This window comes from Trichoplusia ni, chromosome 4, assembly GCF_003590095.1.
Source record: "Trichoplusia ni isolate ovarian cell line Hi5 chromosome 4, tn1, whole genome shotgun sequence".
NCBI classification, from domain to species: Eukaryota; Metazoa; Arthropoda; class Insecta; order Lepidoptera; family Noctuidae; genus Trichoplusia; species Trichoplusia ni.
Window position 1 is genome coordinate 7,065,619 of NC_039481.1, and position 14,683 is coordinate 7,080,301.

Here is a 14,683-nt window from a genome sequence, read left to right on the forward strand (position 1 = left end):
GAGTTATGCAACTAAAATACAAAACAAATATTAGTTTTCGATAAAACAAGTATTTTCTAAAAGAATGATTCGTCTTCGACAAATATTTATTTAGGTAGTTACCTACTCTGCCTACCTACATAATGTTATGGAGAGTAGACCTACAAGATTGTTGTTAAGTGAATTACAGCCATGTTCCAAGTTAACCAGTCAGTTATAATACCGGTAGAGTCACTTTGTAACAAAGATCGTATTGTAACGGTTCGGGGTTCAAAATAACAATAAATCAGTCACGTTATTAGTAGATATCCCTAAGTTTATAATGTTCACAGTAGAACCTTTGGCAGTTTATAAACCTGCCCAAAAATCTTCAAAAAACACGTTTACCGTTTTATGAATTCATTTTCAGATTTCACTTAAAATTGCATTTTGGAAATGTATTTTCAAAGGTTTTTCTTGGACCGAACACAGTATACATCATTCAAGAACTCATGAGGTATGCCATTATTGCTTTGCCTGGATGCTTGTGAAATCTCGCCAATAATTCCAGTAAAACCGTTAAAGCCTACGTTCAGGTCAATGGCGGAGGCTATTTTCAGCATAGTTCTAATCTTCTATCCGTTATTATCATCGATAGATTTCGAAGTTAGTAGGAATTATTTCCATTCCGTTAGTTTTTTAAATGCTTAGGCTGTATTGTACCGTAATGTATAATAAATAAGGCAATGATATTCTAAAACTTTGAAAAAACATTAGTGCAGCATACGGGTTTGTTAGAATCAGCTCTCTACTATGATGAAACATCTAAGTTTGCATACAATTGCTGTTGTAAACATAGTGGATGGTATTGTACCTACTTGGTACAATCTAATATACAAAATTTTAATTTTGTGCTGGCTCATTACAAATTATTGGTTTACTGACATGTTATGTACGAACTATCACCTGATTTAAATATAAATGAAGGTCGTTATCATTGGCTCTTTTCACCATATTAAAGCCCTGCCCAGGACGTGGTCGGAGTTTGCTTCGTCACGCACTCGATTACCTTAGTCCGCCAGCTGGTTTGGCTACGGACGAATGTGCTTGTGATGCGCAGACCGTTGACATCCTTGATGGGTGTGCATAGACTTTTAATTAGTAATAGAAGAGAATTATGCACATCGTAAATAATCATGTAAGGATATAATTAAATCGCATTTTAATAGTTTCTTATTAGTCGAGGCCAATTATGAATTTAACCACCATAATTTTAGTTAAGATATGCGGGTCTTTTTTCCTATTTTGTGTTCTTTTCGGATCGAATATTAAATTAATCTGTGTCACTATTAGTTAAGATTTATGTTATAAAACCGTAAACGTTAGACCCAATTCGTGTATAGCAGTCATAAAAATTGTATAATCTGTTCGCTTAACGTGTTGACAACAACTGTCAGATCTGTCTAACGAAAAATGACGTAAATAGTAGTACAACAAAAATAATTTAATTGAATAAATCGTGTATTGATTATTGTTATAAGGTTTTAGTGAATAAGATCAACATGTTTTGCTGTTTGAAAAGTTGCATGAATGGCTTCACCCTAACACCTAGTGTACCAATAAGAATAAAAGAAAATCCAGTTCAATTGGATACATTACACATGGGTTTGTATACTTAACTATAATTACTTCCCGTATAACAAAGGCAAACAAACAGTGTTTACTAAATCAATATCGGCAATTGCTTCGTGCATTTGTGGTGGAACATGCTGGAAATTTCGTAATAGAGATGAGTGAATCCGCGCATCGATTTTGCGTGGGACGGAAAGTTTTGGTCCAAACGAACATAAAGCTAGACGGTACTTATTGCGCGATACTGTGTCATTAGATAAAAGAAAATACTGTTTCTAGTACGTTTTGAAGTCATTTAGTTACTGCGCCTTGAAAATATAACATATTAACATAATTTGACAAATATCGTAAATAATATCGAAATGTAAGATAAGACGCCTACACACACTACGGTGTACTTGCTCCATACACAATGTAGTCTGAGCCTCTCTGCACAATTCACTATTAGCCGGTACTATTATCTAAAAACTCTACCTAATAACACATGTTAGCCACACAAATCATACAACTAATGTGATATAAGCAATAATACAGTACATACGTGTTTCAGGTCATGAGATGGTGATAATTAAAGGTGGGCAGCGAGTCTGTGGTTCCGGCTGTGCATTGGGAAACGCTCCTCTGATGCAGAGCAAGTCTTACTTTGAGATGAAGCTGCAGCAAGGCGGTGTGTGGGCAGTAGGTGTGGCCACCAGGGACACAGACCTCAATAGGGTTCATGGTTAATATTGTACTTTTATCGTAAGCATTATACTCAGTTTGTTAAGGTATTTAAAAGAAGGAACTTATCTTGGCGTGCCTTGACATACTAACACATATAATGAAACTGACATGTACAAATACAAATTATATATTTCAGTATGTTTGGTTTTAGTTGTGCTTAATTTTAAGCCAAGGTTTTAGACCCATAGTTTATTTAAAAAAAAACAAACCAAACATTCAGAAACTGCTTTCAGCAACAATAGTCTATAAACACTGTCAGGTTTACAAATCCTTAACATAACAAAATCCAAGTATTTGAATTAGGAAATTGATGTACTTGAACTGCAGCACTGGAAAACAACTGAAAACTTGCTGAACATTTAGAGCATATAGGGTAGTCAAGGCCGGATCTAGAGGCCCAGGGGCCCCGAGGCAACAAAAGAGTGAGGGGCCCCTTGGTTCAAGTTATTTTCATTCAGTGAAACATTTATCGAGCTTTTTAGATGCCTACTTTGGTGGTGGGCCCCTGGTCATAGTGGGCCCCTAGGCACTGACCTAAACTGCCTTATGGATAATACGGCACTGAGGGTAGTTTGTTAATCTGATTTTGTTTATCCAATTTCAATACTGTTGTAACACAAATATACAAGTCCATGGTTGGGTTGATAAAGATGCAATACAACTCACAAAAAAATCATTATTCTCATTTCCTGCAATATAGGCTACAAATGTTTGTGATGTGTTATTTCCAGAAATACATAATATTTACTTTAAAGAATAATTAAAAGCTATTTAACTATTCGCAACTTTTGCAACAATATGTTTTGGTTTTTGAACAGTTCATTTTAATCTAAAATACTATAGAAAACAATGATTTTTCACAAAAAATATAAGTATTCCTAGAAAATAGAACGTAAGTAACTACTTAAATATTAAACAGAAAAAACAATATATTTTTTGTAAAATGTAAAATTTCCCAAAGAGTTATACATAAGTGACACTAGGTGTTGAGAATGAGCTAGTTTAATTAACATTTGTTCTAAATAGCAGTCTTATTCATACGACAACTTAGCATTCATGCAGTGTTGGCGCCATGTTTGGTGTGTCATGATAAGTTGCAATGTGTCCTCCAACATAATTCTATGCAGACTTTGTATTTACATTGCCAAAATTGTTATTTAGGTCAATGTTGAGTAATGTTTATGTAAGCTGAAGTTAGGTGTTACTAATTAAATAATACTTTGTCTTGGCTTTGTTTGTAGACTGTTGTAATTTGTATTGTACAAAATTTTAACTACCTACTCCCAATATTTATTTATTTTTTCTTCAAGTGGTAACTTAAATGTCTTAAAATATTAAGTGAATTATTAGTGTTCTAGAATTTATGATTTCTTGGATGTAATTCTTCATTTATAATAATCTCCATTCATCAATTTCCAGGTGGAATGGACAAAGAGTCATGGTGTCTGAACAGCGACGGCACAGTCCGACATTCCAACATAGAACTATACCACTTAGCTCCAGCGCCCCGAGAGTCTCCTACAGCCGACCTACTAGTGTCCACAGAGTCTCCTACTCATGAGAATGAGAAGCCGGAGAGTGAGAAGCAAGCAAACACAGCGGCCATCATGCCGGTAGAGGGCGACACTATCGGAGTCGCCTACGACCATGTAGAACTGAACTTCTTCTTGAATGGGAAGAATATGGAGATTCCTGTTAGTAATATTAGAGGAACTGTTTATCCGGCGCTCTATGGTGAGTCTGCATCTCAAAATATACATGAGAATTTAACATTATTTAATGTTAATCGTTGTGTGCTGGAATATTTATTGCATTGTATTGTTAGTCAATCTATGTATGTATATCCATATCTTGACCAAATAAACAAGATGAATTAGGTTAATTCACTAAAAAATCACATAATATCGTCTTTATTTGGTAGGAAAGAATATTCTGAGCATGTTATTCACTTCATATAGTCATTAAGAATTATTTTATTTATCTTATTTTTACGATGTTTCTTTTTCAGTGGACGACGGCGCCATTTTGGACGTGATTTTCGAGAACTTTCTGTACCCTCCGCCGTCAGGGTTCGAGAAGATCATGGTGGAGCAGTCGCTGCTCTAACACGAGACAGAAACGAAACGGATTGTGTATACGGACACCGTTGTATGTGCTAATGTGAATACTGCTTAAGACTTACATCTGAGACTGTTTAGTGTGGCTGAACTATATTTTTAAATACTGAATCTTTTATCTTAAAGTCTGTTAAGACTCGCTATGTATAATTTCACTTCTTGAAAATTTTGTTTTTAGGCCATCCAGGTAGCATTAGGCCTTTTGTACCGGGCGCCGAGACGAGACGAGTTTGTTCTCCAAAGTCTGTGCATAATAACTGGCCTATAATTCTGCTTAGATATATAGTGGTTTAGCAGAACAGTTGCGAATAAGTACAAACCATATTCAGGGTACCAAAGTCTATAAAATTGTATGCATTCAATCAAATCAACTTAGGGTCGAGTTTTCAATCACCAGTTAACTTCTATCAGAGGAATAAATATGGCCGTTTGAGATATTTTCTATACAAAACCTGTCAAAACATCAAACATATTTGTCAGATAAAAGGTATCTGGTGATTGAAGAATCGGCCCTTAGAAAATGGGTACTTAAATATAGGTTACAGGTTTTTATGAAATGAGCTAGATAACAAATTTCCCAACGTGTTCAATATTTCTCAACTTATGAATACCTCTACATATTTATTACTTAAATAAAACGAAAATTTTCGGGATATTATCATCAATAAGCTAGATGATTCGATAATATGGAAGTTAATTATCTACTTAAATCATGAAGCTTATAAAATACATTTGAAAGGTATTTTATCTTTAGTTAAATAAAAAAGCGTAATAAACATAAATTGAATGGAATCGACTAATATTATAAACTTTAGTTTTCGAAATGTTAAAAAGATAGTGTCGAGTGTTTTCTCAATCTATATGTGGCAATAGGCCCTTCGGTGAACAATAAAAAACAACGTGTACCCTATCTACCTACATCTATTTATGTATATTCAGTATTCTAACGGAAGTACGACTTAATTTGGATAACAATAAGGTTCAAAGTTGCCTGTCTTTTCTTGCGAGTGTTAACAAACATTTAAGGCTTTAAAACTATCTTATCTCACGTACATAGTATTATATTGTGATCGAGGATAACTCCATATTTATTAGGTATTTTTAGCCATAAATAGATCTGCTTTGGCTATTTTAAGTTATCAAATAAGCGTGTTAAGTATAATTTTCTTTGTTATCAGATAAAACAGATACTCTGCACAAGTTTTAGTTTCATTGACGTAATAATTCAAATGGTGGTTTTTCCAACGTAGTGTTCAGGACAAACCAACCCGATAACGATGCCGTAAAATATTTTTTATGATTCAGTTTACATATGTAACATAGTATGTAGATTCGAAATTATTTCTGACGATAAAGACTATGTATGTGTTTTCCAATATTTCTTCATTTAAAATTATAAATGAGTATGAATTTAAATGCAAATTTAGCTAGTCAAATCTGTTAGAAAATCCAGTCTCAATGTTTTTTTAATAGCAACACTAACACATTCTTTCAGTGTTGATTATCGTGAATATAAATGCATTCCAAATTTTGTATGTATGTGTATTGAATCCGAGACAAAATTGATCTCTTTATTTTAAAATGTATTTATGGTACTAATATTTAAGGGAGATAATTTATTGCTTGATTGACGCTTAAGTAAGCCTGTAAAGAAAACATATCGGACTTCGTATTCAAGAACGTGGACTTTGAGTGCAAATGTGACCTATGAACGTATATGTATACTTTGCTCTGTTTAAACGTGCGTATACCTGCATTGCTGGTTTTAAATATATTATATTATGTATGTCTAAGAAAAATACGTTGACTGTCCAATTTTGAAATATTCCCCTGCCCTTCTAAATTAACAACACTAGATAACTTAGGACTTTTATTTTCATGCGCAAAAACTGTATTGAATGTATGACGGTGCATTTTATACTACATGTTTCCAGTTATGTGTGGATTAGAATGAGCATTAAATTTAAATGTTATTCTAAAGTTTGAGTCGGCTTGTCAATGTTTTAGATATTGTACGATATAATCATGCTTCTGAGCGCAAGCAAATATGGACCTTAATGTCTTGAATGTAAAGTTTGATGTTAAATGTCACTTTTACCAAATTGACAATAATACTGCCGTCCTTTTCAGGCAGTCCTTGAAAATGTAAAAAAAGCTCAAGTAAATAAAAAGAACATATTTTCGTACTCAATTCAAAAACATATTTTTTTTCTTGTCTCTTCTTATCAAGGGGAACTAATAAAACCGTTACTGATTGTACAACTCACGTGACTTATCAAAAACGTAATTAAAATGAAATTTAAGTACATTCGGACCATATGTAACATCGATTTCGCTTCGAAGTATCATAATGATATGTAGGTCTACGGGAGCACATTTCTGAACCCGGGCCTTTACGCCGAGTACCTGTATACTGTCGTAATGGTATGAGTTAGTACGAGGCTTGAATCAGAAATATAATATGTTAGAAATGTGGGCCCAAAATCTTCTTTTAATGTGTATTTCTCGGTTGCATCAAAATAGTGGAATATAAGTAGGATGTATCAACATTTTAAACTTTATTTTGAGAACGCTGAAGTCGACATTTCCTTTGTCAACCCTAAAAAAAGTTTGAAATAAACTCAGGGGTCGTAGTCTATTTAAACTCCAGGCAAAGACGCAAGTTGCTAATTTCTGTCAGTTAAAATATTTAATTTAACAAAAGTACACGCAAAATGCTTGTTCTATTTCTAATATCATCTGAACACTTTTATCAATATTCAATTATTTGTATCTTAAATCTATTCTAAACATTTTCTATAAATATCGTATAGATATATATTTTTGTATGTGACAAGCAATTCGCGTGTACTTTTTCTGGCAAAAGATAATTTTATATATTTTGAAGTATGTCATATACGTAATCTATGTTGCGTTAATATATTATTTAAAGGGAGATTAAAGGTTTTTTTTTAATACTATGATGCAATAACAAGGATTTATGCGTGTACTTCGAAGCCGCTTTTTAAAAAACAAAAACATTATGTTCTTATTATTTCAAGGATGTAGACAACATACTGCTGTTTAATTTATGATTGAAAATGTAAATAATCTTAATAACAATGTATTTTAGAATCTGTGTTGCCCATCTAAAATTGATAGAATCTAATCGAACGATCAGCCGTCGTACTGGCCCATTCTCAACTGCACAATACACATACTGTAATTTATTATATGTATGACTCAATAAATTCCGTGGACTTTGATACGAAATTTACTTTGTTATATTATGTAGAAATGTTATCATTGCAGTGATTCCAATTTTTCCATTTTTCCGACAAGTCTCAAGCAAAAACGTTTTCAGTAGTAGGGTATGGGCCCAAATTTGAAAACAGCCCTTTTAATCCTGAAAAAACTATATTTTTAATTGTATCTGTAATAATTGTATTAACTATCATGTATGTATGTATAATATACAAATTATAGGAACAATTGTCTGTATGTTTAATGGCATTGTGATAAAAAGCAGGAATAAATATGAATGCCAAGATCCTCGTTTTATTAATATCCCTGACTTGACTTTCATGTAAATACGCGCGAGTAAACCGTTGTTTATAAAAATGATCAATTTAAAATAAAGTTGGTGAACTAATTATACATATTATACTACCTCCACGTTGAACTGAAAAAAGAGTCAGCAAAGGTGCCTTACTGTCCTGCCGCGGCAGCGGGATTGTCCGAAGGAGTTACCGGGATAACGTGGTCCCGATGCACGAAGACCAAAGGAAGGAACATGGGTGGGTTTTAGTCGGTAGAAGTCTGACACTCATTTCCGCTCATCCCAAAGTGGAAGGAGTCATTTGATGATTTCCCATCCGAAAAAGATACCTCATTGTGTTATCCTGAGCAAAAAGAATTAAAAAGGTTACATCGTCTGTGTGAAAATACCTTACAATATACATATTTTTCCTCACTGCTATGGCATTGCACGGCAACATATTAATCAAATATATAAACAAAACATAAAAGCAAATAATTATGTAAATTGAAGTACACAGTATCCAAACAGTCGTTGACTTTAATGGAAGGCGAAGGATATGGGCTATTAGCGTTAAATATTACGAGCGTAAGACAAAGATTTTTTAAATAGCAATATGTCGCTTTATTACTTGGCTTTATGCGGTCGCCCTTTGCCCAACAATACTGTTTATATTTCATGCTGAAAACCCGCGTCCAGCGAACATTTGTGGCCATTGTTATAAGGTCGATTTAGTAGACAATGTTATAGGATATCGTGATAATGTTGGAGAATTTTACTGGCTCTCAGCAAGGGTCGGCATTGTTCTATGAAATATTTAGCGTGATTTGTAACAGAGCGGTACCAAAAGAGGTCGAAGTATCCCTTTACCTTGTAAAATTGCAAGCAGGTTTACCTTCCTTTGATGAGTATTTGCCATGAGTAATGCATGGCTTAAACCTGACTAAATCCACTAGTTATATTCAACAAATAGTCCGAAATTATTTTGTCAATCAAAGCGCGACCTAGATGATAATTGCTGATGCGACTAAAATATCAAATCCGCGCATAAGCGGGGTTGAGTAACAAACTTATTAATTTTGCTTCTGGTTAGTCGCTGACTGCGGCCCGAATGATGTTAACACGCAAATTACAAATATCTATAATTACATCTGCAGATACCTATTTATCATTGAACAACGGCTTAAAATGTACGAGAGACGTGATCTGAACGTATATGGTGTATGTCGTTATGCGGCAGTAAAACCGATATAAAAACTGTACGGCGACCGTCGAAATTGCAATATTGGACAGATGGCGGTATCGGGAATCGGTGCGCTTTTTACTCAGTGTTGGCGCTATCGCCGAAACTCTTTTACACTGAATTTGCTAAGCTTTTGTTCACCGGCCGCCCGCCGCGGACGCCTACAGCTGACACTGGCAAATAAATGGAAAACGAAAATGGGAACGCGCTCCTTTTTTACGCAAAACGTGCATTCACTTCGTTAGCATTTATGTTAATTAGCGAGAATGTACAAGGAGGCACTGAAACAATATTTTCGTGACGAAAACTACTTTTGAACATTTTTGTATAATTAATGAATGTTGGCAAATTGTTTTTCAGAATATCTAGCGCTGGTATGGGCAGAATTTTGAATATAAATAACTAGGTAGTGTGTGAATTATTCACTAAATAAAAAATATTTGTATAATGAGACTATAACTTCTCATAGGTACCTATATGTGTAATAGTCACTCCAGTGAGGTACTTACGCTTTAAAGTCGGGCTCTGTCGGACGTTACTTGTATCTATGGGTTTGCGACATCACATTTTTTGGGATGTGTTGGCGCTGTAGTCGGGGCGCAAATAAAGAAATCTAGTTGGTAGTTACTTATTAGAACCGTGGGGTTGGAAATTTTAGACCGTGGCGGACCGAGTGCTAAATGCTTTATAAAGGTCTAGAAAAGTATCCAGCAAGAGGATTAGCATTGCCATTCAACGTGGCTATGCCGCCATCTTTTACGGCACATTCCCAGCCGGCTGCGATGCGGATGATTTTTTGATGCATTGATTTTTGTCTATGTATGTTACATAAATAAACGCATGTCTTTATTGCAGTTATTTTTTTTAGTATAAGCAGTAATTGAAAGATGTTAATCGGTAAACATGTTAAATAATTGTGTTGCTTGAAGGCTACCAAAACGCACTCAGGTTTTTACAAATTGGTTTATTAATGATAGCATCGGTAGGAATATGATTGAAATTGAACGTCACGTACGTTCAATTTCAATCCCTCATCGCTGAAGATAATCAAAATTGATAAAAAGTTAAACCTCTCCTGAAATAGTTGTAATCGCAATACTTTCATGATAATCATTTTCGGTGTTCGCTATGTTACCTAATTTGATCGATAATGAATCAGTTGTTCGGTCATAGAAATTCATTAATTACTTATTTGTTGATTCTTTGAGTTTGATAAGTAATTAAAATACATATTGTATGTATAATCAATCATCTTGACATATCTTTTTGTTTTTACTTCAAACATGAACTGACTTTGTAATTAGAATGTGTGTGTAATTAATTTATTCGTGAACACCTGGGCCCCGATTTCGCTATTTTACAATGGCCGATGAATGAATGGCAATTGAATTAAATTTGAAATTATTCTTATTCTCTTAAGTATTTTGCCAATACAATGATTAGAACTTCATTGTATTGACCTTGAGTGTACCATCCCGCACTGAATTTCCAATTATTGTGTAGAAAAATTCTTAAGGGAATACGAAAATTGACATTTTAATCCAAATTTCATTAATTAATTGGCCATTTTAAATAGCAGAATTGGGGCCCTGATCTACCTAATACGTGGGTGAATCTCGAGTCTAATTATTAAAAAAGGTAACTCTTTTATATCTTTGATTAAATTATTCTTGCACCCTTTCTGTAAATTTACTAGGACTCTATTGAAGTGCTTTTCCTACCTTTCTGAGCCCAAGTAAATAACAACTGAAGTCTACCTGTGTTTCAAGAACGCAGAAAGAAAAATCAACATGAATATAATTAAACTGAGATCAAGAAGGTGTATTTTACGGGTTCGGTAGCCGAATGATGCAAAATGGAACCCTTAAAGTTTTATTTCTAATACTTTGTTTATTACTAAATTGCTACAGAAACTTTATGGCGTTATTATTAGGACTACACACACAGTGTAATATCTTCTTGAATATGGACGGTTTTTTTTTTACAAACACGGCAACATTAAATATAGATACATATATTAATAAAGTTCACGTTACTACGATTGAATGTAGTATTTGAGCTATGAATGCGATCTGACTGGAATATTTACGGCTCGTCCTAGTTGCGCACCAGCGTGTGAGGCGAACCTTTGCCGCGTGGATACACACTTTGTGCAATGCCTGAGAATTAGGGCAGTACAGCCTTGCATTACCAATAGCGGTTAACGGGGCCTGAAGTCAGCTTATACGATGATAGATATAAATATAACTGCCAATGAAGGATTAGCTTTAAGCCAGATAATCATGCTATAATTTGCTAAGTCCTGTCACGCTTTTTGGTGGTAATCTGATAAAAATAATTAAAGACATGTACGTAGGCATGAATTGTCATTTCTTCATGAACACCTTTCACAGATTAAAGTTGCACTAAACGTGAACATAAATTGTTTGTGTACACGTTTAATGCACACTGATAGCATGCGTACGAACTTATAGTCAGCTAGAGATTGTGCCTAATATTCACCGAAAATGTAGCAATACAATATTTAATTTGTTTCATATTTCTGCCCGTGACTGCACCCTTGGTCATTGTAGCCGCAGGTCAGTGATAAAGTAACCTTGATGTTTAGCGACTACGCGTAGCGTATTGAATATGCGTAGCAGCTATGAGCTACGGTTTGCTTTGAACGTACTCATGAACAAGTAAACAAAAGCAACTCACTGCGTAGCCAATATCTTTTTGTATGTACGAGGTCTTAAATTTTGCAGCAGTTGATGTCGATAGTTCCGCGAGGCAATGGCAGCCTGCATACCGGTCAACTTTATAGAGTTTGTGGTAATAAGAGCTGATCTTTTGTGTCTGCTATTGTTCGCAGCTGTTTCTAACATTGCAGTCAAGTATACCCAGTATGAGTCTTGTCCTATGGAAGTATAAGACTAGGTATTTGCTGATTCCGGTTTGCTCGGACGTACTCTCATCGCCTTACCCAATACTCTTGATAAAAACTAATAGTATTGTTATCGTCATTTCGATTGTAATCTCCATAATCGCGCCATATGTGACTATATTTAATAGTTGTAGGCAATTATCGGAATCATAAATAAGAAAAATAGTTTCAAGTTATCAACTTGTCATGATTAATTAAATTATTGCCGATATCGCCAATGATTATTTACGTATATAAAACTGTTTACAATAATAACACTATTAGCTGGTTATGTAAGGAATAGTATTAGCGATAGATCTTAAATACATTCATAAATTAGGGAAAAGCCACTCCTAATGTTTAAAAAATTATTAAATAAAAAAAACTCGTGGACAAAGGCCTCCCCCAAATAATTTTACGATTCTCTGTTCTAGGTCATACAGAACCAGCAAGCAGCAGTAAACACGATATTGTCTAAATGTAAATCTGAAATAAATAAAAACTGAGCTTTAGTGACAATTGGAATTCGGATCTCTGGCTCACAAACCACATAACAAGATCCAGGTCCTATATCAGGCTAGATCAATAGATTCTCAAATTCAAATTCAAATTCAAATTTATTTATTTGTTAAACATAGGTGGTACACTTGGTGGAAAATTACATTTTAGTTGCACTATGTTTCACCTTAGAAGGTATACAAATATGGTTTGACTGTAATAATCAAATTAATACATGCAGCCTTATAACATATGTATTATCATTAATTTATACTATATTAATACATGCGGCCTTATAACATATGTGTTATCATTAATTTATACTATATTACAGTATATTATAGTATAATAATCATCATATTATTATTTTGAATTTTTTATCAAAATCTTATCAAAATTATTATATATTAAAGAAAGTTATTTAAATAAATCGGATATTATTCTATACATTTTAAAAGGATGATATTTTTTCAAAATTTGTCGTTTAAATATTCATTGACCGAGTAGTAAGCCTTCTCAATTAAAAATTCTAAGAGTAGTTTCTTAAAGTTGTTAAAATTTTCAGTCTTTTTGATGAGTAAAGGTAGATTATTAAAAATTCTTGGAGCCATACCTAATATACTCTTTGAGAATAGAGCTGTTTTATGTGGTTTTATGCGAAGTGTGTATTTGTGGCGTTTGGAATTAATGGTTTCAAATAGGTTAAAATTTCTCCTTACAAACACAGCTACTTCATGTATATATATAGATGGAAGAGTTAATAATTTAAGGTTTATGAAGTACGGCCGACAACTATCAGTAACCTGCAGCTTGCACACTGCTCGCAAACATTTTTTTTGGGCTTTAAAAACTAGCTCTCGATCTGAAGAGTTTCCCCAAAAAATTATGCCATAGCGTAACGACGAGGACACATATGCATGCATTCTGTAAAGCGAGAACTAATCGAAAAGCGACAGAGTTAAGCGCTTGGCTGTTGAAAACAAAGAGCGCTGTTCCAAAGCTCGTTTATTACGCCAATCCGTTACAAGCAAGGCAATGAAAACAGCCGTGACGAATGCAGCGGACATCCGGAAAATTGGAAAAAAGCGCTACGGTCACTCGCAGGCCTCGGGAACATGTAATGGCCTTGCCAACCGTGATTTTAGTTGGTACTGGAATTATGTGTTGTGAAAGAAGGTCAAAGGTCAAAATGCGTTTCAGCAGGTTGGTAGGAGTTGGTATGTTTTATTTTTTTGGGTAGGTAAATTAAAACTTTCTCTACCTAGCAGTTACCCAAATAATGGGTAAAAATGTAAATCATATTGCAATTTATTTACTATTTTTTTCCACGATACATGGGATCTCTTCTATGTGGTGCAATGTCCAAAACATAATTGTATACAAATCGGTTTTGTATCTTTCCATGCGAGCATATCTGAACTAAAAGCAGTAAGTGACCTTTCTTTACAATTTTGTAACATTAAGACTGTATTTATTTCTATCTGGTATCCAGAGAAATTTGAATGGAAGGAGGGAGGTACTTGAATAAACCTTCATCAATTACCGGGCTAGCAAGTGCGAAAACTTTTACAAATACTACTGGTGGTTTCAGAGATAAGAGCTTACAAATAAAAAAACTAAATTTTTATGGTGTTAAACAACATGTTCTAACAGGTCCCGGTCATTAAAATACAATCTTATATTGAAGTTCTCGATAATGCAGAACGCGTTGGACATTTGCCCTTATGTACCTAAGCCTTAAAAAACCGGCTTTCTTGTCCAAAGTTATCCCGGGTCAATGTACCCTACAAATAATTAAAAATCAATTTATGTATGAAAAAAAAACAATGTTTTTCAAAAGATCCTAGGAAACTGTTAAAAAATGCTTAAACACAATATTATAATCTTATGGTAATAATTAGCTTAGCGAAATTTTCATGAAATTACATAATTATTCAATTATTTTTCAAGAAGATTATTTCGCTATTAACAATAATAATATTAAGGCAGGGCAAGATAAATATTCGACCTCCATGTGCGTAACTCCATAAATTATTATTAACAACGTCAACATATGTATTTCAATCATAATACCATTTGTGATAATGAGA

The 14,683-nt window shown here is 34.0% G+C and overlaps 1 protein-coding gene across 1 annotated transcript; it reads left to right on the forward strand.

Moving 5' to 3' along the window:
* The first annotated feature begins 1,401 nt into the window (after positions 1 to 1,401).
* On the forward strand, positions 1,402 to 7,957 carry LOC113492790 (SPRY domain-containing protein 7). Its single transcript, XM_026870469.1, has 4 exons — positions 1,402 to 1,623; positions 2,141 to 2,311; positions 3,733 to 4,047; positions 4,322 to 7,957. The coding sequence occupies exons 1-4, from the start codon at positions 1,521 to 1,523 to the stop codon at positions 4,417 to 4,419; spliced, it is 687 nt and encodes a 228-aa protein (XP_026726270.1). The 5' UTR covers positions 1,402 to 1,520; the 3' UTR covers positions 4,420 to 7,957.
* The last annotated feature ends 6,726 nt before the right edge of the window (positions 7,958 to 14,683 follow it).

Bases quoted from the DNA above. Each gene is read 5' to 3' on its own strand.
- LOC113492790 (XM_026870469.1), top strand. From the start codon at position 1,521: ATGTTTTGCTGTTTGAAAAGTTGCATGAATGGCTTCACCCTAACACCT. The intron at 1,624-2,140 runs GTTTGTATACTT...TACGTGTTTCAG, and splicing joins ATTGGATACATTACACATGG to GTCATGAGATGGTGATAATT. The intron at 2,312-3,732 runs GTTAATATTGTA...ATCAATTTCCAG, and splicing joins AGACCTCAATAGGGTTCATG to GTGGAATGGACAAAGAGTCA.